The sequence below is a fragment of the Petaurus breviceps genome, unplaced genomic scaffold, assembly GCF_028583685.1.
Source record: "Petaurus breviceps papuanus isolate PSGF00001 unplaced genomic scaffold, PetGlider_PUasm1.0 90842, whole genome shotgun sequence".
In the NCBI taxonomy this organism is placed as follows: Eukaryota; Metazoa; Chordata; class Mammalia; order Diprotodontia; family Petauridae; genus Petaurus; species Petaurus breviceps.
In genome coordinates, this window is record NW_027187358.1 from 14,904,850 (window position 1) to 14,931,075 (window position 26,226).

Below are 26,226 nucleotides of genomic sequence, written 5' to 3' on the forward strand. Positions count from 1 at the left end.
GGTCACTTAACTGCCTCTAAACAGATAAGTAGCATGATTTAAAGCCTATACTTCAATAAGATTCAGTTTAGTTTCAGTTAACCAGTCTCCTTGCTCAACAATACAGCAAGAACTTCAAATATAATCGTGAGGAAGGTGGCCCATCCTTATACCTACCTCTCTCACAGGACCTGCCAAGGTAGCCTGTCCCAGAACAATCGCAGACATATCTGTTCCACCCATCCCTACACATGCCATTGTTTTTACATGGGTTGCTAAGGCAAGGCTTTGCTGTTTCCCTTGAGCAAGAAGGCTTGACTCCAGCAGTACTTTGAACCTCAGCCATTTGTCGGATATCTTTACTCTGACCATCAATAAACAAATCCCTGATGCAGCCCACGTAGCCATAGTTGAGAAGAGCAGTCCACACTTCAGTTGGGAAAATGAGGCCTGCCTTGTTTTCTGGCAAACCCCCAAGGTACAGGTCGTCATCCAGGTCTAGGATCTCACTCTCTCCTGGGGCCGTGTAGGGTGTACGTAACGTGTTGACGGAAATGGTACCTGGTAAGATAAAATAAAAATGAAGATTTTCAAAATACAGCATGGTTACCTGCTAAAGATCAGACAGTGTCCCTATGTACTCTATTTAATTATTTAAATAAACAACAAAAACTACTCAATTTTAGGCACCCTAGAGGAAGCATAGCTTAGTGGGATACAAAATGGATTTAGAGGCAGAGAAACTAGGTTTGCATCCAGGCTTCACTACTTATAGCTAGATCTCAATTAATGTTAGTAATGAATGCGCTGATGGGGTCACATGTATACAAATCTACACCATTTGAAGTTACAATTACGTAAAATGGGGTAAAACTGGTTCCAGTCCAGTGGAATTACCTAGCGTGAATTCAAATAATGCCACCACTTCAGGGGGCTCATTGCTCACACTAACCAGGATCTAGCCATAGTTCCTGTGCAAACTTGGCATGCCATCTCCCCTCTACGGGTCTCGTCGATGTACAAAATGAAGGGTTGGGCTAGTGACATATACAGTTTTAAATCCTATGATCCAGGGAACATTGTCTTGCTATTGTAAAACTGGCTCTATCTATTTCTCTCATAAATAGTCATGAGCCTGTCCTGTGAGAGCAAGGCCAGCGAGTGGAAAGAGCCAAAGGGCATCTGTCCAAGAAGTGAATATTATACAAGATCAAGGAGGGAGGTGCTATGGGTTTTAAATAATCTTTTAATTTTATTTTTCTCAATTACATGTAAAATATTTTTATCATTTTTAAAAATAATTTTTAAGTTCCAAGTTCCTTTCTTTCCCTCCTTAAGAAAGCTAGAACTTTGATATAGATTATGCATGCACAATAATGAAAAAGATATTTCCGTATTAGCCATATTGCAGAAGAGCATACAGACCAAGAAAAAAAGGGGAAAAGGAAAAAAAAAAGAAAATAAAGTAATTAGAAAAAAAAATTTTAAAAATTCAAAAGAGCATGCTTCAATCTGCATTCAAGCGGATAGTATTTTTCATCATATCCTTCAGAACTGGATCATTGTATTGTTGAAAATAGCTAAGTCATTCATAGCTGATCATTGTATAATACTGCTGTTACTGTGTACAATGATCTCCTGGCTCTGTTCACTGTTCATTTTGCATCTGTTCATTTAAGTTTTGTTTTTATATTTTTTTTTTTCAAGGAGAGAAGTTGAGAAGAGGAGCAAATGTTAAGCAAGAGATAGAACTCTCTATGTCAGGGCCCAACCTCATGCCTACCTGCCCTCTGCCCCCAACAATATATTTGCTGGTTTAGAAACAGCTGAAGGTCTTAGCAATCAAAATGCCACCAAAGGGAAAAGCACTGGCTTGAACAGTGGGTAAGCATCAGTATCCCCTCAGGGAATATTAGGTCAGTAGAAGAATCAGTGGCTAAATCCAGAGTAGCAATGGCTATGATAGAGTGGATTGTTCATTTTTGCACTGGGGAAATGTGCTAATTTTTGTATTAGAGAGTATTGCTGACTTCCTCATTGGAGATGGTCACAGCTCTGCTGGGAGTAACAGAAGCCAAGCCTAGGCACTTTGGACTGTGTCCTAGAAATCTTGAGTTTGAACCCAGATTATAGTCTAGCTAAAGATCACCTCTGTCTGGGAGAATCCATGATAGTGTAGCTCATGTGATACTATTTCTGATTTCATTCCTTTTTGTTGATTTTATGCCTTTGAATAAATCAGTCAGCAGTTAAGCATGTTTGTCTGGCTGCTTGGGTGGCTGATTCCATTATGTACTTCCCAGTCATTTCTCAAGCATGAAGTCTGTATTCTGGTTCTCCTCCTCCTGTTATCACAACTTAGACTCTTGCTTTTTGTACCTTGTGCTCTGGTTGGTGAATTTTCATTATATCTCATTCAGATCCAGGCCACAACACCACTTTCTGTCCATTTATAAGACATATCACTTGCACCTTGTGATCCCCTTTTATATACTGTCAACTGTAAGTTGCTCAAGGGTAGGGGTTACTTTGCTTGCTTAGTTTTGCATCCCTATATTTGGCCAAAACCTGGCACACAGTAAGCGATTAATAATTTTTTTATTCATTTAGTCATCTCATTACTAAAACTTAGTGAAATACAGCTGGTAAGAGAAGGCAAAGTTTTCCATGTATAGAAGCTCAGACTAAATTCTGAATGAGAAAACCTATACTGACTTCATCCCTTAGATTAACAACCATAGTCCTGCTACCCAGAGATGGACAGATCTGAGGAAGAGAAGATTGCCAGTTCTCTGAGAAATATAGAAAACTTGGCATTTCCCTAGAGCTACCTCCACTATTGAACAGAGTGTGTAATATCCTGAGTGAGTAGGACTTCTTGTGAATAAGACCAGGTTAGTAAGTAATAGAGTTATCTGGTGACTAAACTATCATTGATTCACCCAAATAAAACAACATGAAGTGACAGAAAAGGCACTGGAAAAGGTGGTAGGAGACCTTGCCTGAATCTGAATCCTGATTCTACCACTTGCCCTCTAACCTTGGGAAATCACATGGTCTGGCTGGGTCTGAGATACTGCATCGATAAAATTAAGAGAATGACTGGGTGATTTCTTAGATTTCCTTTAGCCTTAAATGTCTATGGATCTATAAAAATCCAAAATACTTTCTTCAACAAAAAGTGGTTTGCCTGTCTATTAGTAAATACAGAATTGAAGGACATAGAAGGACTATAAGACTTAACAGAAAACAAAGAAAATAATTAAAAAAAAACACACACAGCACTCTTCTGGCACAGTTTTTTTTTCTCCCTGTGAGTTTGTTCATTTTGAAGACTTCACAGTTTCTAAATGGCCATGAGGTGATGATTTCTTTCAGCCACAGCAACTCATGGAGACCATGTATGACCAGAAATGAGGATAGTCCAGTCCCATAACGAGAGCAACAGGGAGGGATAACTGATTGACATTCTGTGTGCTCTACTGTTATTCACACAATATCAAGAGAAATAAAGGTAGGCCCACAGCATGTTACATGGGTCTGTTGTGGGGGGCTTATGGGAAGACTTGGCCAAGAGTTACACAGGATGGGTAAAAATATATGGGCTGTGATTTACACACACACACACACACACACACACACACACACACACACATCATTGAAGGGAAAAGCCAAGTTGAGGAGATCAGGTCTCATCTTTCTTGGTATCATGAGATCCAAGTATCAAAGTAATAGTGATCATTTCCCCAAAGAGAAAAGGATGTATCCATATGAATAACTTATTTGGCTGTTCTGAATCAATTGACTGGATAAGGCACAATACATGCCAGGCAATGGTAGGTATACAAAGATGAATAAGATATGGACCCTTTCCTTTAGGAACAATGGTTTTATTAAAATGGTAAAAATTTTAATGTGAATTGACTAACTGGGGAGAGAGGAAGTTTAGTCAAAAAAGAGTATTATACGGCTGTAGGTGTAAACCAGAGCTCTCTCTATTCAAAGGCAAAATAGACAGTCACCTTCAGAATGATATTTATAGAGGAGTCAAAAGCTGGAGTTCTCAGAAAAAAATATCCCACTGTTTTAGGATTGCAATAAATCAAGGAGCTGTGATTTCCTGGCTGTGGGAACTTCCTCTACTCATAAGACTGAAATCCATCTAGAACTTAGTAGCTGAGTCTTAGAAAGTTGTGTGAGGCTCATAAAATAATAATAATAGCTAGACTTTATAAAGTGTTTTAAGGTGTGGTTTTTTTTATTGGCTTTTTGGAGGTGGGAAGGCAGGGCAATTGGGGTTAAGTGACTTTCCCACAGTCACATGGCTAGTAAGTGTTAAGTGTCTTAGGCCAGATTTTGAACTTAGGTCCTCCTTACTCCAGGGCCGGTGCTTTATTCACTATGCCACCTAGCTGGCCCAGTATGCCACCCCGCTGGCCCAGTATGCCACCTAGCTGCCTCTGTTTTAAGTTTTTTAAAGCAGTTTTCAAATGTTACCTCATTTTATCCTTATAACAATGCTAAGAAGTAGGTGCTACTATTGTCTTCATTTTACAGATGAGAAAGCTGAGGAAGGTGGATGTGGAATAAGTTGCCTGCCATCACACAGCTAATTAGTACCTCAGATTAGATTTGAATTTAAGTCTTCCTGCCTCCAGGTATTCTATCCATTGTGCTACAGGACTGCCTCTGAAAGATGAAGGGACTTCTTCATGGTCACTTAGCTATTAACTATCAGAGGTTGGATTTGAACTCAGGTGTACGTCTCCCACTGTCTCCTCTGTTCCACATTGCCTTGCTACTGTCTTAGTATATGCCTGAAATTCCCATCATCATTGGAGCTACTAATGTGATCTCAGGCATTGTAAAAACATTAACCCCATAATTAAAAATGACTTTATCATTTCCCCAATTTAATGAAGGATAGGAGTGTTTTCATTTGAAGAAGCAGATCATGAAAAATCTGAAACTTGGGGACCCATGAAGGTCAACAAATCCTCAGTGGGGCTCCCTGGACCTCCAGAAGGCAGGAGGAGAGCATTAGATATAGGTAGATATCTATGGAAAGGGGGAAAATGGAATGGACTAGATAGAAGAGACAAATTGCCTGCTTCGTATTTCATTTAAGGTCAGTACTGATGTAGACACAGTCTGTGCCAAATGTGAAAGCATTTATCTAGTTAAGGACACTGAGACATTGCCCCCTACGCCATGCACATGGTGATTTTAAATCCCAGCAGAAAGGGCATTCCTTGACTTGAACAGAAGAATAGAGCTTGTCTTTATAGGGAGAAGGGCATAGAAACTACTGACAGAGACTGCCCAGGCAGCCAAGTCATTAAGGGAACATTTGTTTTTAGACTTTTACAGAAAGAAAGGGGAAAAAAAGAAAAACCTCCTAGGGGAGACAGACTGAAAAGCATTACAAATTTGGCTTTCAGTACAGGGGGATTTACAGAGAAGGGGACTGCCGAGAGAGGGAGTGAAGTAGAATGAGAAAGGAATTTGAATAATAATTTCTACCTTTCACTTTACCACACTCCTACCTAGAACAAGTGATCTTAACTCTGTGTGTGTGTGTGTGTGTGTGTGTGTGTGTGTGACAGACACCTAGAGCAGCCTATGGACTTTTTCCCAAAAAGTTTTATTGTATATATCCATAATCAAATAAAATGCTAAATTTCAGTTAGAACTTAGTGCAAGTAAAGATGTAATTTTTCTCTCATTCAAGTTCAGAGGTCCCCTGAAATCTATCTGTTAGCATTAAATTAAGAACCCTTGACACACAGTAAGACATGTTTGTTTTTTTACAAAGGTAAGATCTATGGGCTATGTATGACAGAAATATGGAAATGCACATACATAAACACATATATTGACCTAGATGGGCACCTGTTCTGCAAATTAAAGTCTTTGAAAATTTCTGGGGCCATGAAAGGTTAAGTAATATGCCATTTCAAGGGCTGCATTGTAAATGTGTGAAAGAAATAGGATTTGGACCGAACTCTTTCTGAAAATGATTACAGCATCCTCAATCCCCCAAGCTAAGGTACCTCTCATATGCATAAATACACACATAAATATATATGAATAAGAATATGTCATTCCTTTTTTTCTTTTCTCATTAGAACTATTTAAAATGAACCTATTTGTTGAAAACCCTGGCCTCTTTGCCATACTAAGTGAGTTTCCTGGTGATGCCTGCCCTCTAAGAGCCTAATTAAAAACAGAAAATCAGGCAGAGATATTAATCACATAAAAGACTGAATACTAAGAATATACAAATTATTTTTTTTTCATGAAAGCAAAGAAGTGGGTGAATTAAATAAGAGAATACATAGGCAAAGGGGTGGGTTTCTAACCTTCTTACAGTTAATTAAGGCAAATTTCACAGAAAAAAATTAATCTCTCCACCCTTCTTTGGCATGAGGGAGATACCTTAGTAGGCTAAGTTGAATAGGGCAATCCAAAAATAGCATATGACATAAGATCAGGATAAATTCCTGTATACCTTTTTGTGTTTATTCTGTTATTTTCAGTCATGTCCAACACTTTGTGCCCTATTTGGGTTTTCTTGGCAAAGATACTGGAATGGTTTACCATTTCCTTCTCCAGGAACTGAGGCAAACCAGGCTAAGTGTCATGCACAGGGTAACATAGCTAGTAACTGTCTAGTAAGCGTCTGAGGTCAGATTTGAATTCAGGAAGATTATTTTAGGTCCAGCACTCTCTCCATTATGTTACCAAGATGCTCCCATATGTACTATTTCACCACATTAAAAAAGTTTGCGTTTAACTTCAAGGAAAGAAATTCTCTGTTTATCTTTATTCAATGGCACATTTCTATTTTTTCATTCTAAGGACTCTAAGGAGAAGCAAAATGGCCAAGAAGATATTGAGGAAAATTTTTTTTTTCTATCGCTCATTCACATTCAATTTTACCAAACTCACATGAATAAAGCAATCTACTATAGTGGGACATCACAGGGTCAATGGATTTAGTTCTGGAGAAAATGTGGTATCCAGAAAATCTAGATTTGCCTCTTGTATGATCTTGAACAAGTCAATAGACTTCTCTAGGTTTTAATTACCTCCTCTGTAAAAACGAGGGGATTAATGTTTTCTAAAGTCCCATCTATCTCTAAATTTTATGGTATATAGTGAAAGGGAATTGTCTCAAAACTGCTGGCAACAGATTGGTCTGATCAGCCATTTATCTATGTGGACCTGATAGCCAGTCATTAAGAGGCAGTCACAAAAGCTATGTCTTTCTAGATTTTCACAGAAAATAGAGTGGAATATCCTAGGGGAGGGAGGATGGAAATTATTATAAATTTGCCTTTCAAAAGAATTTATATAGAAAGAGATTGTAGAATGGGAGGCAGAGAGGCAAAAGGGGAAAGGAGTGTGGATAACAATCTTTAGTTATCCTACAATAATATCTACCTTTAGGAATGATGTCAATATTATGGTATTTTCTGGTCCCCCATTAGATTATAAACTACTTGTCTTGTTGAAACCTTGTATCTCACCCAGCATTTTATCACTGTATTCCACTCAAAGTAGGCACATTTATTGAGTAATTGATTACACAATTATAAGAATAATTGATACTACTCATTTTCTAATGGCTATATTGCTACATAAATGGTCTATAGTTGATTGATTTAAATAAAGGAATGGACACAATACTTTGAGAATATTTCTACAGCTGTACATGCAGACTTGGCTAGAAGGAAAAAGCTTGCTAAGGTTAGGTTACTACACTTATTACTATGTTATAGTGGCAGATTTGGGTTTGCTATAAGAGAGAATTTCTTCCCAAATTAGAGCTATGTAAAGGTCTGCCTAAAAAAGCAAGGGGTCTTCCCTCAATTTGATGTCTTCAAGTAAATGCTGGATATTTGTGTATCAAATATATCGTATAGGTGCCACTGAGGTCCTGTCCAACTCTATAATTTTGTGGGAAGGGGATGATATTGAGTCTGGGTAGAGAAGCAAGAAAAATCCTTTTCAGTTTTGGAAGAATTACTGAAGGTAAATATATAGTTGCTTCCTCCACATTCTGTTCAACTCAACTGAAAATTCCCCTTATGCATGGATTTCTGATAAAGTGTTTATTGAGCTCTATATTCTGTTAATGTTTTTCCCCTACCACCAGATGTCCATCAAAGAGTGTCTTTGCCTGAGAAAAAGATAATAATCACCAATGGTATTGGGGGAACTTTAAGATGATTCCCCATGCTAGGTTTGTTATGATTGAATTATAAAAATAGTGATTGGTAAGTAAAAATAAATCAAATGAATATTAAATCATATTCATTGATACTTAAAGGTAGTTGGTCAGTTATCACAGTAAAGCACATCAATAGGAAATTGAGAATGTTTCCCAGGTTTTCTGGGTATCTGCCACTCAAATACATTTTAACAATGAAAATTATTTGGAAAAGATTGTGCAGTTATCCCTCTGTTGTTTCCATGTTGCAGGAAAATCGTCCAAGGTAAAATCCTCCTCTTTGGAAAGGGGTGAAAAATAGTTTTACATATATTTTGATTATGTATAAAACTCAAATACTTTCCCTGCTCTTTTAGGCATATGTTTACATTTTCACATGATTTCATTGACATTCTGACATAAAGTTTTAGTAGTAGTCACTTAGGAAATTAGTTTGGATCAAGCATCATAGATATAATGCTATGAGATTCTCTGATGGTCAAATATTCATCACACTTTTGATATATTTTCCTCTTTTATATAGCAATTAAGTGAAATAATAATTTCATGATTGGGTAAATCTGGTTATTGATACTTTTCTGATATGAAAAATACATTAATGAAGAATTAAAAGAAACTTGGAAAGATTTTACTGCATTAATTCATTTAAAGTGAAGAAAGCAGAATCAAGAGAACAAAATATACAAAGGTAAGATTAATTAAAAAGGAAAACAATAATGCAAAACAGAAAGCTGGTCATTAAATGTAGTGATGACCCAGAATAAAGAAGCATAGTTTCTTCTTTTCAGTGAACAGCTAGTTAACTATGTGTGCAAAATGTTGTATTTTTGAATGAGACTTCAGAACCCATTCTACAGATGAGGAAAATGAGAATAAAATGTTAGATAACATGTCCAAGGTCAGTTGGGAAAATCTTGGACTACAGCTATTTCCTGTTTCCAAAGGGAGAGCTTTTTTCTACTGTGCCTCAATGTTCATAGCCTCCTCTTTCACCATTCTTTTCACCAGAGTTAACAGATAGGAAACGATTGATTCATTTAAATTTATCTTTTGCTTCCTTCATGACTTTCTCTCCCAATAGTGCCAAGTTGATGAAAAGCAATAGACCAAAGAATGGATGACAAAAAAGAGAAGCTAGGATGATCTAGGTCCCTAGATCATCTATAAAATAGATAATCCATCCTTAATAGCTAAGAGCTGGCTGTATGGATATTCTTTATGTAATACTGTTTTTATGTAGTAGGACAATTTTGTGCTAGGGAAAAGTGCTATGCCAAAATTAACTTATGCAAACAATAGGTAACCTGTGTTTGCAATGCTAACACCATAATTTTATTTGTTTATCTGCTTCAGTCTTCAGTATAACCATTTTATTTTTAAGTTTTCTTATTAAAAAATCTTTTTATTAAAGCTTTAACATTTTTATACCACTGATAGTTCTTAATAACCTTTCTCTATCATTGTAAAACTATCCCTTGTTAACAAATAAAAATAGTAAAGCAAAATGCTTATGCAACATTCCACTTTTGTAGTCTTCCCAGTCTCCACTGAGAGGAGAAAATATGCTTCAGCATCCTTGGTCTTTTAGATTGGTCCCTGCATTTAATTTGGCTTCTGACATCCTTTACAGTTGTTTTTATTAATTTATTCATTACATGTGTTATTTTATTGGTTTCAGTCCAAGCTATATCTAAAAAAAGAAAATGCATATTTTCTCATTTGGTGACCTCATCAGTCCTCATGGTTTTAATGATTATCTCTGTGCAGATGACTTCCAAATCCACATATTTATCCTCAGTCTTAGTGCAGTAGTCACATAACTACAGCTGACCCCAATCTATCTTCCCAGAGTCATTATTCATATCTCTTTTCCCCCCACATTCTATGGTCTACTCAAATTGACATTTTTGCTATTCCTCACATACAACCATCCATCTCCCCTCTCCATTGCTTTGCTCAGACTCTGCCCCATTCCTGGAAAGCACTCCCACCTCATTTTTTTTTTTGGAGGGGGCAGGGCAGGGCAATTGGGGTTAAGTGATTTGCCCACAGTCACATGGCTAGCTTTTTGTGTTGTGTCTGAGGCTGGATTTGAACTTAGGTCCTCCTGACTCCAGGGCCGGTGCTCTATACACTGCACCACCTAGCCGCACCCTTCCACCTCACTTTTACATTTTAGAATCCTTTTCTTCCTTAAAAACTCTGTTCGGGCACCATTCATTATATAAAGCCTTTCTTAGCCTGCTCATGTGGTAACCTACCCTGCTCCCCCCACCAATTTGCTTTACATTTGTTTATATGTTTAAATATTGTGTGTACATACTATCTTCCCTAATAGAATATAAGTTCCCTGAAGGCAGAGATAGTTTTTGTCTCTGTATCACTATCATAGTATATAGAGAAAGTGCTTAATAGAAGTTGGTTGATCGATTGATTGGTTCTTGTCTAACATTCTGTGAAACTATTGGATAAAAGATTTTTTAAGGTATTTGCACATAGGAATATTGAAATACAAATGTCTGAAATTCTGCAGATATCAAAGTATACATTTTAATTATCCATACTTTGATAATTCAATACTTTTATAGATCTTCAATTTTACTGATAGAGTACTTCCTTTGATGGTGCAGATAGTGACCTACCTATACTTTCTAAGTCTGTGCTACCCTTCTCTGTTTCCTATATACCTGCTGTGAGGAGTCCACTAAACATGATGGGTGATGTGAGGATTACAGTGGATTCTATTGGCTTTTTACTGTTTTTCCCTTAGTCTTCCTATATAACAGACTCATCTTTTATTTCCACTCATGTATTTGTCTGATGAGAACAATTAGATCACTTCTCTTGCATTTTGTCTAGTATCTAATATGTTGCGTCTGCTCAAATCATTCCATAGCCTTTGAGTGATGCTCAGTTTGAAGACAAGTGTTCCATACCAAACAACATTAACAAAACTAATCTTGCCAAAGCTATGGATCTCTGTTTCAGGAGAACTTGGAATCATTAAAAGAACATTGCAATTTCCCAAAGTCCTTTTATCCTGCTTTCATGTTCTTTTCAGTTCTGGCCCAGCTCATTGTCAACTTGTAGTGTTTAGTATATATGCAATTATTCATACAAATGCATCATCTATCAATCACTGACATGTATAGATCATGAGAGCTGGCTAGGAATTTCTTTGAATTTAATTACTTAATTCTTCATTTTTTATGCAACTCAAACTCAGCTAAAATACTACCCTAAAATTATCTTCTCTACTTTTGCTCACTTGAAAGAAGATTCAAACTCTAATGTTAGTACTTTAGATGTCATGGACTTAACTATTTGAGGATTGCTTTGAGGCACTGAGGTAGCTGCTAGGACAGTAGAGTGCTTGACCTGAAGTCAGGAAGACCTGAGTTCTAATCCTGTTTCACCTCTTACTAGCTGTGTGACCCTGGGCAAATAATTTAAACTCTGCCTCATTTTCCTCAATATAAAATGAAGATTATAATAGCACCTACTTCACAGGGTTGTTGTGAGGATCAAATGAAATAGTATTTATAAAAAGTACTTAGTACAATGTGTAACCCAAAGGTGTTCACTGGTTCAGTAATGTCCAACTCTTCATGACTCAGTGGACCATGGTGTCTAAGGAGTTTTCTTGGCAAGGATATTGTAGTGGTTTGTTATTTCCCACTCCAGTAGGTTAAGGCAAACAGGGGTTAAATGACTTTTGCAAGGTCACACAGCTAGTAAGTATATGAGGCTGGATTTTCACTCAGGTCTTCCTCAGCACTGTGTCCACTGAGCTGTCTAGCTGCCTTTGGCACAAAGTAGGCACGATATAAATGCCTATTCCCTTCTCTTCCCTTTCTCATTTGTGTCCAGTGAACTATTCTAGTCCTCAGAGCAGTCAATTTTTATCTTCTTATACCTTACACTGCTCTAACTCCCCCCACCCTCCACTATTGACCTCTTGGCTGTTCCTTGAATAAGACACTTCATTTTCTGCCTCCAGGTATTTGCATTAGCTGTCACTCCTTCCTGAAATGTTCTCTCTCCCCAGCTCTACCTCCAGGTTTCCCTGGTTTCTTTCAAGTCCCATCTAAAATTTGATTGTTGATAAGAAGTCCTCTTTAATTCTAGTACCTTTCTTTTGCTTATTATTTCCAATGGATTTTGTGTTTTTCTTGTTTATAAATACTTGTTTGCTTTTTTTCCTCCATTAGATCGTGAGCTCCTCAAGTCAGGGACCATCCTTTACCTTTTTTTGCATCCCCAGTGTGTAGTCCAGGGTCTGGCACATACATCACGCCTGCAATTGTTATTATTCAGCTGCTTTTCAGTTGTGTCTGACTCTCTGTGACCTCATTTGGGGTTTTCTTGGCAAAGATACTGGAGTGGTACACCATTTCCTTCATCTCATTTTACAGATGAGGAACTGAGACAAACAGGGATAAGTGACTTGCCCAAGGTCATACAACTAATAACTAAGTCTCTGAGGCTAGATTTGAACTCAGGAAGATGCCCATCTGACTACAGGTATGTTATGGGAATGGGAATTTTAAGATCTTCCCTGCCCCTAGGCCCTTTGATAGTCTCAAGTGCACCTGGAGCCTGTGGCAGGAGGCTTCGTTTTCAGGAATGCCCACACCTTGGTGCTCTGTCATTGGGCAGTGAGTCAAGGGGGTTGTGACATTCTCTGAGCCAGGAGAAGGCTATATAAACCCTGATGTGGGGCTTTGTTTTGGGGCTCACTTTGAGGAGTGCTGTATGATTTGACCAGACAAGACTCTGAGCAGCCATTGAGCCCAGATGTACTTAGTACAATGCGTGACCCAAAGGTGTTCAGTGGTTCAGTCATGTCCTACTCTTCATGACTCAGTGGACCATGGTGTCTAAGGGATTTTCTTGGCAAAGATATTGTAGTGGTTTGTTATTTCCTCCTCTAGTAGGTTAAGGCAAACAGAGGTTAAATGACTTTTGCAGGGTCACACAACTAGTAAATGACTGAGGCTAGATTTTCACTCAAGTCTTCCTTATTCCAGACCCAGGACTGTATCCATTGAGCTGTGTAGCTGCCTTTGGCACAAAGCAGGCTCTTTGAAAATGCAGATGTTGATGCTTCCCTCTCTGGTAACCGTGACTAGGTATGGATGTAATGGTCAGACAGTTGGAGGCCTGTCTGCTGTTATGTTGTTATGTATGCTGTATTTGTTGTCTGCTTGTAACCTCTGTATTCTCTGAAGTGTGAGGTGCTGACCTTTTCCCTCTGAACTAGGTAAATGATATATGTTTAATTAAAGCAAGAATGTTAACCCATTTTGAGTTGGTTTCCTTTAGAAAAGCAAATTTAGGAACCTGTGTTGGCAGCCACCCTGGGGATACTCGGAGAGCTTGCTGGTACAAGATATATACATCCTATCCACTGTGTCACCTAGTTTTCCATAAGTACATAAATATATGCTTAATACTATTAAAATATATGCCCATAAGTACATGATTAATAAATGACTATTGAATGACTGATAGATTTTTCATTGATTGCTGGACTGTTTGAAAAGTCAGAATTGCAAGTAGATGCCTGTGGTCATGTGTCAGGCAAAAAGAGACTTTAAAATGACATCAAAGTGTTCAACAGGTGCCTGAGTGGGGATCTAGGAGGAGTGTTTATAGTCAGAGAGTGAGTTCGTATCAACACCTAAATATAAGTAATCAGCTAATGGTTGTTCCAGTAGAATTTCTAAGTGTGGTGATTCATGAATGGTATACAAAAAATCAGAGCCACTAATAGATAGCTAGAAAGTGCTGTTCACATGAAACAGTGATTACTATAAACCTCTAATTATGTGCTCTGGGGAGAGCCATGTGCCTTTTCCACTGTAATTTCTAGTTCTTAAACTGGAACTCTATGACTTCAATTCAAATCTCAATAGCTTCTTAGCTGTTAAATGCAGGCTTACCCAGGAATAACTGCTGATAAAATCTGTTGTACCCTGCTGTACACAATCAGAATTTGACAAGAATAATACGTTTTCTCTTTGATTTCAATAACTAATGATGGTTTTCAAAGAATGACTGGCAGTTGGCTATAAAGATTCTAGTGAGGTTATCATTGAATATGCCAAAGAGCTTAACAAAACTTTGAAACAATTGTCATTAAATTTGTCCTAGTAACACAACTGACACTTTAATAAATATATAGACAGTTGTTTTTTACTGGGGGTTTAAGAAACGTGGACCAGAACATAGGAGATGTTTAAGGAAGCTGGTTCCCTCCTGTATCCTGCAGCATTGGGATTTTACATAACCAAACCAGCAACACTTCTGGTAGCCTGTTATGACATGCCTTTTCCATCATGTTGATGAGATCAGAAATTTAGTTTTCTTAATTCCCGCATAATCACAGAGTTTCAGGGTTAGAAGAGACCTCAGTGGTTGTCTAGGGCAAATCTTGCATGAAAAGAATCCCAACTATAACATCCCTGAGAAGCAGTTATCCAGTCAATGCTCGAAGATCCCTAAGAAGGGGAAACTTCCCACCTCTTGGAGCATCTTATTCCACTTGGTGCTCTAGTTCTTGTGAAGGTTTTCCCATCATCAAATGGAATCTGACCTCTTTGCACCTTCCAACCTTTGTTCTGAGTCCTGTGCACCTGGATCAAACAGGACAGTTCTTCCTGATGGCCCTTGAAATGCCTGAACACATCTCTAATATCCATCCTGAATATACCCCTCTCTAAAATGAATACCCCTGGCTGATTCAAACATTCTTTAGATATCATAAACTGAAAGCCTTTTAAAATCCTAGATGCCTTCTTTTGGACACTTTCCAACTTATTAATGTCCTTCTTAAACCATGGTTGGCAGAATAGAGTAAAATATTCCAGATGAGGTCTGATGGTGTCACAGTATGGAAACACAATCATTTCCTTATTTCTAGAAGCTATTTTTTTTCTCTTAACACAACCCAGGATTGCATTGATACATAGCATACTGCTGCCTGATACTGAAATGGCATTCCATTAAAATGGCCAGATCAGAAGAAATACTATTGTCTAAGCATACCTCCCCAATCTTGTGCTCATGAAGTTCATTTATTGTATCCAAGCATCACATTTTACATTTACCCCAACTGAATTTCATCTAACTAGGTTCAGTGATAACTAATACAGTGATGTAGGTATTATCCCTGGCCCTGCCATTCCCTCCTTGCCCAGAATGTTAGTTTCAGTGGCACTTAGTATAATATCTTGAATATTCATAGTAAGTGCTTAATAGATACTTTTTGGATTAGATTAGTTACTTCTTTTACATCTTTAACATCCATTAAGATCCATTAGATTATTAATGCAATTCTATAAATGGCATCTATTTGACATTCTTACATTTTGTTGTTAAAGAGACATACTCAATTTAAGGTAGAAAATCAACAAACATTTATTGATTTCCTACTATGCACTGGTCACTATGCTAGATTCCATGAGAAAAAAGAGACAGGTTGTCTTCTCAAGGAGCTTACAGTGTAATTGTTTTTTCCTTCTTTTTGGAGGGGGTAGGGCAGGGAAATTAGGGACAAGTGACTTGCCCAAGGTCACATGGCTAGTTCGTGTTAATTGTCTGAAGCCAGATTTGAATCCAGGTCCTCCTGACTCCAGGGCCGGTGCTCTATTCACTGTGCCACCTAGCCGCTCCTACAGTGTACTTGCTTAGGACAACATATTCACAGATAAATTTAAAAAATGTATGTATGCATAAATGTATACACATATGGTCCCAAACATAACACACATACATACATATCACATATATGCATGTGTGCATATACATATATATGTACACACATATATACATATTATAGATACACATATATCTCAAAAGAATTGTCATAGTTTTAAAGTTTAATAGTATATATACATGTATGTAAGCATAAGTATATATATGTATACATATGTAAAAACACACTTGGATGGACTGACATAGAGTGAAATGAAAGGGAACATAACCATATAAACACAGATACTAAATATTAAAGTAAATTGGGAGGGGATTAACAATAATACTTAGGAGGAAAAGTGAAGACATCAAGTAGGATGTGGCACTTTTAAGAAAGACGAACATATCTTGGAGGCAGCAATCATAAGAGGATTCATACCAAACATGGAGCAAATGTATGAAGGCAAGAGACGGAATGTTCATTTTAAGAACCACCTATGAGAGCTATGATTTAACACACACACACACACACACACACAAATCAATGTCAAGTAGTAGACTTCTCTACTGCAGAGTGGGGTAGCACTGAATGCCAGATTTAAGAATCTGTATTTTATTCTAAGGTAAGAGGGAGACACTGATGTTTTTCGAGTAGTAGAATGGCATATTTAGATCTGTATTGTAAGAAGATCCTTCCGTCAACTATAAGGAAGAGGAAAAATGGGAGGTAGTGAAAATAATTTAAAAACTCTTATAATAGTTCTGGAAAGAGTTGATGGGAACTATGTTAATATGGTTGGGGAAAATAGGTAGATGCAAAAGATAGTGAAGATATTATGAAGATAGAAGCAACATTTCTTGGCAGCTGATTGATTAGGATTTGAGGAAGCAAAAACACTTGAGGATGATTCAGAATTTATATAACTGGGTGAATGGGTAAACAATAAATAGCCTCAAAAAGATATAGGGAATTTTGGAGAAAGGGGAAGGTTGGGAGGAAGATAATGTTCTTGCTTTGCTCGTAATGAGCTTGATATAATGATAGGCTAGCCTAGTGGAGATGTCTATCAAGCAGCTGAGATCAGGAAAGAGATAAAAAGATTTTGGAATAATCTGCATAGAGATATTATTTAAACCCTGGGAGTTGATGAGCTCACCAAGTAGACCTGCTATGATTCTATAACAGTCATTTAGCTTCTCAACATTTCTTTTGTTCATCTGGAATGGGAAGACAGTAGAATACCATGACTCAAAGTTTAACTTTGTCAAGTTATATTCACAGAGCACTGGAATTGAAGTCATAACACAGGCTAAAATTCTGGCTCGTTTTTTACTGCCTATGTAGTTTTTGGCAAGCCACTTAATCCATCTGTGTCTAAATTTCCTCACTTGAAAAAATGAGGGGGTGGGAAGATAGAGTATTTATTTAGCACTTCTATATGCCAGGTACTGTGTTCCAAACTGATGATATAGAAGATTGGAATAATCCCTTCTCCCAAAGTTAGGCCTCTTTCATTCCAGTTATAAGAGAGTTGTCCTTCATGTATAAAAATGGTACTACTCTCCAATCTCATCCTTTTACAGATGAGAAAATTGAAGCCAAGACAGGTGAAGTGAGGTCACAAAGAAAATAAGGTACAGAATCTGGATTTAAATGCTTGTTCTCTGATTGACATTTCATTGTTCTTTCTATTACAGCATTCTGTAACTAGTATTGACTCATTTTCAATAGCTTTTTCTCTAGTAGTGAACATGAGTTGAACTCATTCCTGTTCTTTTTCTAGGTTCTCTTCATGAAATGCTTAGTGCTAAGGGTTCAGTATATGACCAAAAATTGAATGCCCTTCCCCCCTCCCACAACCTGTAAGGATCAAATTTATGTCTTGCTATTAACACGATCCAAACAACTGACTGATCTACCCAGTTTAGGAATAGTCCCAATTTTATATATTAAATGATACTGTATTTAATACATTTCAATTTAATGAGCATTGATTAAGCTGTTATACATGAGGCAAAAAGGCATAGTGGATAGAGAGGTTGCATTAGAATCAAGAAAACCTAAGACCGATTCACATGTTTTTCATATATTCTGGTTATGTAACTGGGCAAATTACTCAGTGCCTAAAGCAACTTTCTAAGACGAGAAAATTAACATTGGTTATGAGTTCCCTACAATGAGGAAATCCCATAGCTATCCTCCTTCATGCCATTTCCTTCCTCCACCCAAAATACAAAGCAATGTGCTTAGTACTGGAAATTTTGAAAAAAAAAAAAATAATTTGCCCTTAAAAATTTACATTCTATGGAGGAAGGGCTGCTTATAACTTCTTAAAAGATAAATATAGAAAATAGAGTTTGACAAGAGGATTAGGAAAGGAAATTTGGGTGATATCAAGTACATTTCTGAACTTTTGCAGGAATGTAAAGTTGTGAAGAGGAGCAATGTAAAATAAATTTAGGAAAGCGGGCTGCAGCCAGATTTTAAAGGGCTTCATATGCCAAACTAAGGAGTGTGTATGTTATCCTAGAGGCAATATGGAATCACTGAGATTCTTCAAAAAAAAATCTAATATTGGCCAGACCTGTGTTGTATGGAGATTATTTTTGTAGCTCCAGTGGAGGACAGGTTTGAGGTCTGGGAAGCCTGGAAGTTAAAGCCAGATGAACAATTAGGAGGCTATAACAGTAGTCCAGCTGAGAAACCTGAGAGCCTGAACTAAAGTGTCCCTAACTGACCAGATTATTCTTTGTGCTGCCCTTATACTGTCCCACAATGTTTTCCCCATTATGTGAAAAAAATGACTAGTTTTTGTCACTGGCATTAGATTAATAAGATGCTTGAGGTCAAGAAATGTTTCTCTTTTAACTTTGCATCTCCAGAGCTCAGCACAATACTTTGGCAAACAATAAATGCTTAATACATACATGTTGACTAACTCATTCCTACCAGATATAATTTAGTTACAGCTTCTGAGGGTTGCCAAGGAGCTCAGAGTTCATCTGGTCTACCTCTGACTGAAGCACAAATTCATTATACAGACTGCCTGACAGGTGATTATCTTTCCTCAACTTGTGAATCTCTTGTCACCCCGAAATCACTGCTCCTTAAAGTAACCCACACAATTTTTGCCTGACCATATGGGAAGTTGTCCATATATTGAGCTGAAATATACCACCCTGTAAACTTCCATCCATCTGTTACCCAGGTTCATAAATTTAAAGGGGTCTTATAGATCATTTAACCCAACTCTCTCATTTTACACAAAGTCATAAAGGGATAGAGCCATAAATGAGAGAGCCAGGATTCCTACCTGGGGCCTCTCACTCCAAAAGCCACAATCTTTTTACCCTATTGAGAAGCCACGACTTAGTTTTGCCTCCTTCATCAAACAGTATATCTAATAACTTTTTTGCCTTTCTCTTGAATTATTTCAAAACCATCTTCCTGTCAAAATCTTATCTTCTTCAAGCTAAAAAATCTAATCTCCTTTAATCCAATCTCATATGACATGGTCTCCAGTCCTTCTATGACCCTGATTACCTTCCTCTGGACACACTTTGACTTAGCAATCTTTTCCTAACCTGTAACATCCCAAACTGAACACAGTACTCTAATTTTGTCTGAGCACAGAGAATATAGTGGGGCTCTCATTTCCTATATTCTGGGGAACATACTTCCATTAAAACAGCCCAAGACTACATTCAGTTACTTTGGCTTTCACAACACTCTTGATTTATATTAATTTTGCAATCAACTAAACAAGGGCAACAACAACAAATCTGAGGCTTTCAATGATTACAGAATTTGACTAATTTAATATATACAAATATTCAGCTGAATGGCATACAAATCTTGTCAAACAAACATGGTTCCCATCTTGTATGACTCAGTTAGGAAGTCCTGAAATCGCACCTATCTAAGACTTCCTGGCATATAGATATAATCTCCCCACATTATATTAATAAATCATATCACTATGAGCCTTCTGTGAAGGGAGCTGATGCAGAAACCACAGATGACGGATTACAGTGTGAAATTGTGTTTCCTGGTTTCAGCTGATCTTTGAATTCGGTGCTTTAAAATCAGAAATAGCATTTAAGCAAAGTCATTGTTACCATGGCTATACATCTCATTTCCTTCCTTTTTATAATGATGTCTTATACCAAACCACCTTAGTGTGCAAATATAGAATTCAATTAAAATATGGCATATACAATATTAATAGTAACAGCTATTAAAATCAAATTTGACTCCTTTATGTAAAACCAAAACGATATGACCATTTCTATCCATATATTGAAAAAGCTGGGGTTAGTTTTCTGGATGATCATGTCTGTTCTTATGTGGATGCATTTGCATCTTTTTGTATACCTGTTTTGATTCACTAATATGTAGTCATCATGAAAATTAGTTTTTTCCTCCCAAACTCCACCAAACATAATATCTTTGTGTCAACATAATAAAAATTCAGAGGGGTAATTTTAGGTATTTTTAATGTAATGAATGTTCCCATATAGTATGTTTCTTTTCCTTAAAAGAATAAACTTCCAGCTTACCTAGACTAGAAGGGCATAGCCTGTGACTGTTAATAAGGATGGAATAAAGTTGGTAAGGAAAATCTCTACTTCTAGGGAATTTGTACTGTATTATGTACATTCTTAAAGGCCCTGTGGTACTGTACATTCTTAAAGGCCTCAGGTCAGTGCAGGCTATTCTCTCTGAGATAACTGAGATAGTAAGTCCTACCCTGGAAACTGCCCAAGTTACATAGTAGTTAAGGAGTTTACCCACTGTCACCTAGTTAGTAAATGTCAGAGGTGAAATTTGAACCCATATCTTCCTGACTCCAAGACCTACACTCTGCCTCTATTACAAATTTTCAGTAACACAAAGAGAACCAGGAAAATTCAATTTGTACTTGAACTGACTCATTCATTATTCTAATCATGCATCATCTTTTGTTACACTTGACAGACAGGTGTCTTCACCTATTACAATGAAGCTCATTCATTCCTAGTGATCAAAACCCAAGGGACTGAGGTATATAGTCCATATAGTAGTTGATATTCATTTGATGTTTCATCTATTCGTATATATTCTAATCCATTATGTAATAGTAATTCAAATGGCTAGAAATAGACATTTGTGGCTGTGATTAGCTGTGAAAAACATGATTAAATATTTTTGTAGAGATCTGGCCTAGAATTAGCTACACAACCTATAAATCCAGTCTATGTAGCACAAAATGTATTTTTGATGGTTTTTGGTCACGTAGATTGTCAGTTTTGGGCTTCACATGTATTATCACATGAAACCAAAGAATGTCAAGGTTGAGGGAAGGAAACAAGGAATAAATGTGATCAGCTTCTTAATTCATCTGGGTTGGCAAGTGCACATAGATTAAATCAATTGGAAGATTTAGGAAGGACATAGCATTGCACAGTATTGCTTTTGAAGCAAATTCTTTCCTCTCAGATTCAACAGTCCTAAAATAATCGGTATGGTATGACAAGAAGAAAACTATTAAATTCTTCTTGGAACTTCTTTGTAATTGTCTACGTTTCATAGGAATGCCATTACTACTAATAATGCAAAATGTTAGATAATCTACCTTAGGCAGTAATTCTTTCTTATGGTGTTTCCTGAGTCCCAGGGATAGACAGATCCACTGCCAAGAGAAGTATAAATGGAAAACACCATGACCAGGAAGAATCTGGAGATTGAGGTGATGCATTCTGATAGCTTTTTTGGTCTTCCACAATTCTTTCAGATTACTTATTTCTCACTAGTGGTCAGACAATGATACCTCAAGGAAGATAAATAAAGTCTCCTATATGGATTAATAATGGGCAATGGATGAATGACAGGGGAAGGAAATCCCCAGGGATACAGTAATTTATCAAGGGATCCTGTGGTGGGAGCATGGTGGAGGGGAATTTAATGATAAAACTAGATGGATGGTACATAGAGTGCTGGTAGAATACACAGATGATCCTGGGCTAGTTGCAGCTGGTATTAAAATTAGATTTAATATAAAAGCAGATCTTCCTGCCAAAATGTCTGCCTGAATGGGAGGCAGACTGCCCAGCCCCACATATATACTCCAGCCAAACCCTGAAGATGATACCAGACTGAATAATGATTAAGAAATCCAATGAAAAACTACAGCAACTGATGTTGTTCACTCCATAACTGCCCCCCCAAAATCAACCAGAAATCTACAGGCAATTGGTAAAGGGGTTCTTCCAGCAAAGCAAATGTCTGAGTGACTAGACATAGGTGAGATTCAGCCTGCCAGATTCTGTGTCCGGAAGCAGCAAGGTGGTGGTCTCACTTGAGAAAGATCCAGAGTGGTGAGAGAGCCCCAGGGGAAGGATCTTGAAAACCTTAGGAAGGGGTGGCAGGTAGTGCTATAGTAACCAAAGTGGTGACCACCGGCATTGTATCACCCAGCATAATACAGTATTCTTCAGACAACAGTGATCAGGTAAGAAAAGTCTAGGCCAGGGGTGGGGAACCTGTGAGAACCCAACTTTGATTCAGTCAAATGGCCGCACCTGAGGACATAGAGGGCCACATGTGGCTTCAAGGCCTCAGCTTCCCCACCCCTGGTCTAGGCTCAGGGCTTCCAAGTTCCCTAAAACTCTGTCCTGAAATTCCAGAGGGGGCTCTGAACTTCCAGCAATATGAACCTCAAAGATTCAAAGAAAACTAATTCCAGAAATTGGAGTTTAGTGCAAGAATACAAAGGATCAAGGATGAGAGCAAATAGGGCTAGCCCCTTCACTAAATCACAGTAGGGAGAAATGACTGCCCCTGTTACAAAGTCCCACTTTGAGAACTAGAGCTGGAGATATGAAAAAAAAATAAAATAAAATTCTGACCACTACAATTTATGAATGGAGATAGCTAAAATGGAAATATGTGTAAATAAAACAACATATTGACCACTACCATTTACAAATGAAGATACTCAAAACTCCATAATAACAAGCAAGCAAAAACCCAAAGGAGAAAAATGGATTTTCCACAATGTCTAAATTAACATCTAGAAGAAATTAAATGAGATGAAAAAAATGAAAGAAAAGTTTCTAAGAAAGATTTGGAAAGGGAATAATGAACTTTTAAGAGAAAGTGGCAAACCTTATCCAAGAAACAGACTCTCTGAAAATTACACTAGACTAATCAGAAATCAATGGCTCCATGAGACAGAAAAAAAATATTAGAAAAATTGCAAAATAGAGTAAAATGTAGACAAATCAAAATTACTCAGATCAGTGAGAACTAAGGTCAAAGTAAAAATAGAAAAAATCAAACAATTGTTTCCTGAAAGGAAGCACACATGAAAAAGTCCCAGGAACATAATATCCAAAATCTAGAATTTACATGTCAACAAATAATACTGCAAGCATCCAAAAAAAGGTGATTCGAGTACTATCGAATGATGGTCAAGAATCACAGAAGACCCAGAAGCTTCTTCCATTAGAAAAAAAAGGAATCTTGGAATACAATGTTTTAAAAGGTTCACAACTGTTGAAGAAAAAGGTTAACATTAATAACAAACTCTGAAATTTAGGTTCAAGTCTGCCAGAGACAATATAAAATCCAAAAAATTTCTAGCTTGGAGAGAGAGAGAAATCTCTAAATTGGCAGAATCCTCTGCATATTCAAACATGAATCTGCCCTAACAATTTGAAACAACATTTAAGGTAAAAGGAAAAAGCTCATGATATATTAAAAAACAACAACCTAATAACCCAGAAATGTTCCAAAATAGTGACCAGTTTTTTCCTGCATCACTTCCCCTCTGGTGTTCCTTCCTGAATTTCAAAACAGGATAGACAAGGACTTTAGCTAGGCCATAACACCAATACCTCCAAGTGATGGGACAAAATCATCTTATCTGACAAGAATTAAATTTGGTCATCTTCCTTATATCTTTTCAAAGGAAAGCCCTCACCTTTGTTCTTCCCACTTTCCTAAGGGGTAAAGTCTAGAAAGAGTTTTGGGTTAGTGATATAGTATTTCTTAATATTTCTAGAGAAACCATAAGGATTTAAAAATTATGCTTCCATGTACCCAAGAATGCCTTCTATTGTAAAAATAAGTCTAATAATACTAACAGTAGAGAGAGGGGAGGGATATTCCTTTAATGGAATAGAAGATTTTCTGATGAAAAAATGCAAACTATGTAGGGAGGAACTTTGAAATGTAAACTCCCAAATCCAAAGAAACCTAGAAAAGTAAATCTATTTGAGAAATTGGATAGAAAAATATTATCTGTCACAATTGGGGCATATAAAAAGATCATACAGGGTGGCTAGGTTGCTCAGTGAATAGAGCACCTGCCCTGGAGTCAGGAGGACCTGAGTTCAAATTTGACCTCAGACACTTAACACAAAACTAGCTGTGTGAACTTGGGCAATTCACTTAACCCCAATTGCCCTACCTTCTCCCCTCCAAAAAGCAAAAAAAAAATCATACTAACATAGAAGAAGAGGTGAGGAAAGAGGGCATCAGATGAACCTCATTCTTAACTGAAACAGGTAAAGGAGTGTTGCAAAAATGCACACAGTTTGGTATGGAAATACATAAAAATCAATAGGGAAACAAAGAGGCATGGGAGACTTAATGGGGAGAATAATATGGGAAGGGCACAGTCATAAGCAAAACAAAATTTAATATCTTGAAGTGGGAATTAAAAGGAGGAAGAAATTAAATTAAATAATTGAATTTAAGAGGTTTCCTTAGATTACTTCTTTGAAGACTGAGATTTTTTCTTAGTTTTTAATTGGAAGAGGATAAAGTTAAGTGTGGTAGACTTGGTGCCTGGGGGCGAATGAAAACTTCTCAGGCAGTTTTGGATTGTTAACTGCCCTCTCCCCCTCCACTGCTACTGTCAATCAGCAGTAAGCCCTTTGGGAGTCTTTAGACCCCCGCCTTCAGTCCTTTGTTTTCCCACCTCTGTGGGCCCCTCCTCCTGGCCAGTGGGAGTCAGGGACAGCCTGAGGTCTCTCCCCCAACCAATGGGAGTGAGGGACAATGGGGGAAATATGACCCTGCTGTGTAAGGGTTTAAAAACCTTGTTCACCACACATTGTGCACCTCTTCCTCATGATCAGTCATGGGACAGACCACCTTCTTCTCCCAGGGAGAAGAGATCCATGTTCTTGATTAAATTTTGGATGAGTTTTTTTTTCATCCCAAACACTGGCAACAGAGATTCCAGAAAGAAAAAAAAAGGGGGATCTCTGTAACATTTAAAAAATGAATCTAAGAGAGAAGTTCAGAAGAAAGCACAAACAAGTAGGAGACTATTGAAAGTAATGTGTAGAATGTGTTGGTCACTTGTTTTACTCATGTCTGACTCTTTATGACCCCATTTGGAATTTTCTTGGCAAAGATAAGAGAGGGAATTTTGCATTTCCCTCTCCAGCTCATTTTACAGATGAGGAAACTGAGGCAAATAGGGTTAACTGACTTGCCCAGGGTCACATAGTAAAACAAAGTGTCTGAGGCCAGATTTGAACTCTGGAACATGAATCTTCCTGACTCAAAGTCTGTCACTGTGCTTCCCAGATGCCTGTATATTATTTACTTAATAAAAAAGCAAGAGATAGGTTCAATTTCATATAGAATCCTATTTCTATGTTCTGTTATGTGCATGTAAAAGCTCCTTCTTGAAGTTTATGTTCATTTTTTTTAAGTCATCTTGGTATAAAATATTATGTTTATAATCAGGAAGGCCTGGTTTAAAATTTTACCCCTCACACTCACTAGGTACCTGACCTGGGAAAGTTCTTTTATCTGCTAAGATCCTATTTAGCTATCATCTCTGAAAATTACCCTCCATGATATATTTAAGACAATGGATAAAAAAAAGAAAATATTATTTCAATTGGGCCAATCCTTATGAGAATGTGATTTAATTCATGTGTTAATGGGAGTTGGGATACGAAAGAAATGAAAGCAAAGATTATAAAAATAGTCACCTCTTAAGCCAAGAGAAAATTTGAGAAATTTAAGGGAGGGTGAATTGTTGTTTACTTGCCTGTTACTAAATAATATGCCCTCAAAGTGAATGCAAATAAGGAGGTAATTGTGTTTTGAGAGGTTTTGTGAAAAGAACTACCAAGTAAGTCACTTGTGTACACAAGAATATTTTTGAGATAAGAAGGAACTATGTTATGAGTTGAGATTATTATTCATTATATATTTTTAAGAAGCAAAAGCTAATAATCTTTTGATTCTCCTCTTTATAAAATCTAGGCAAGTATTTTTCACATTAATGCTGAAAGATTTTCCATGC

The 26,226-nt window shown here is 37.2% G+C and overlaps 1 protein-coding gene across 11 annotated transcripts in view; it reads right to left on the reverse strand.

The window, feature by feature from the left end:
* Positions 1–26,226, reverse strand: part of NRXN1 (neurexin 1) — a 1,464,789-nt gene that overhangs the window by 820,892 nt on the left and 617,671 nt on the right. For all 11 annotated transcript variants that reach the window (XM_069071685.1, XM_069071684.1, XM_069071683.1 and 8 more), the window contains one exon: positions 157–540. In XM_069071685.1, coding sequence (XP_068927786.1) covers positions 157–540 — 384 coding nt within the window. The remainder of the gene's footprint in view (positions 1–156; positions 541–26,226) is intronic.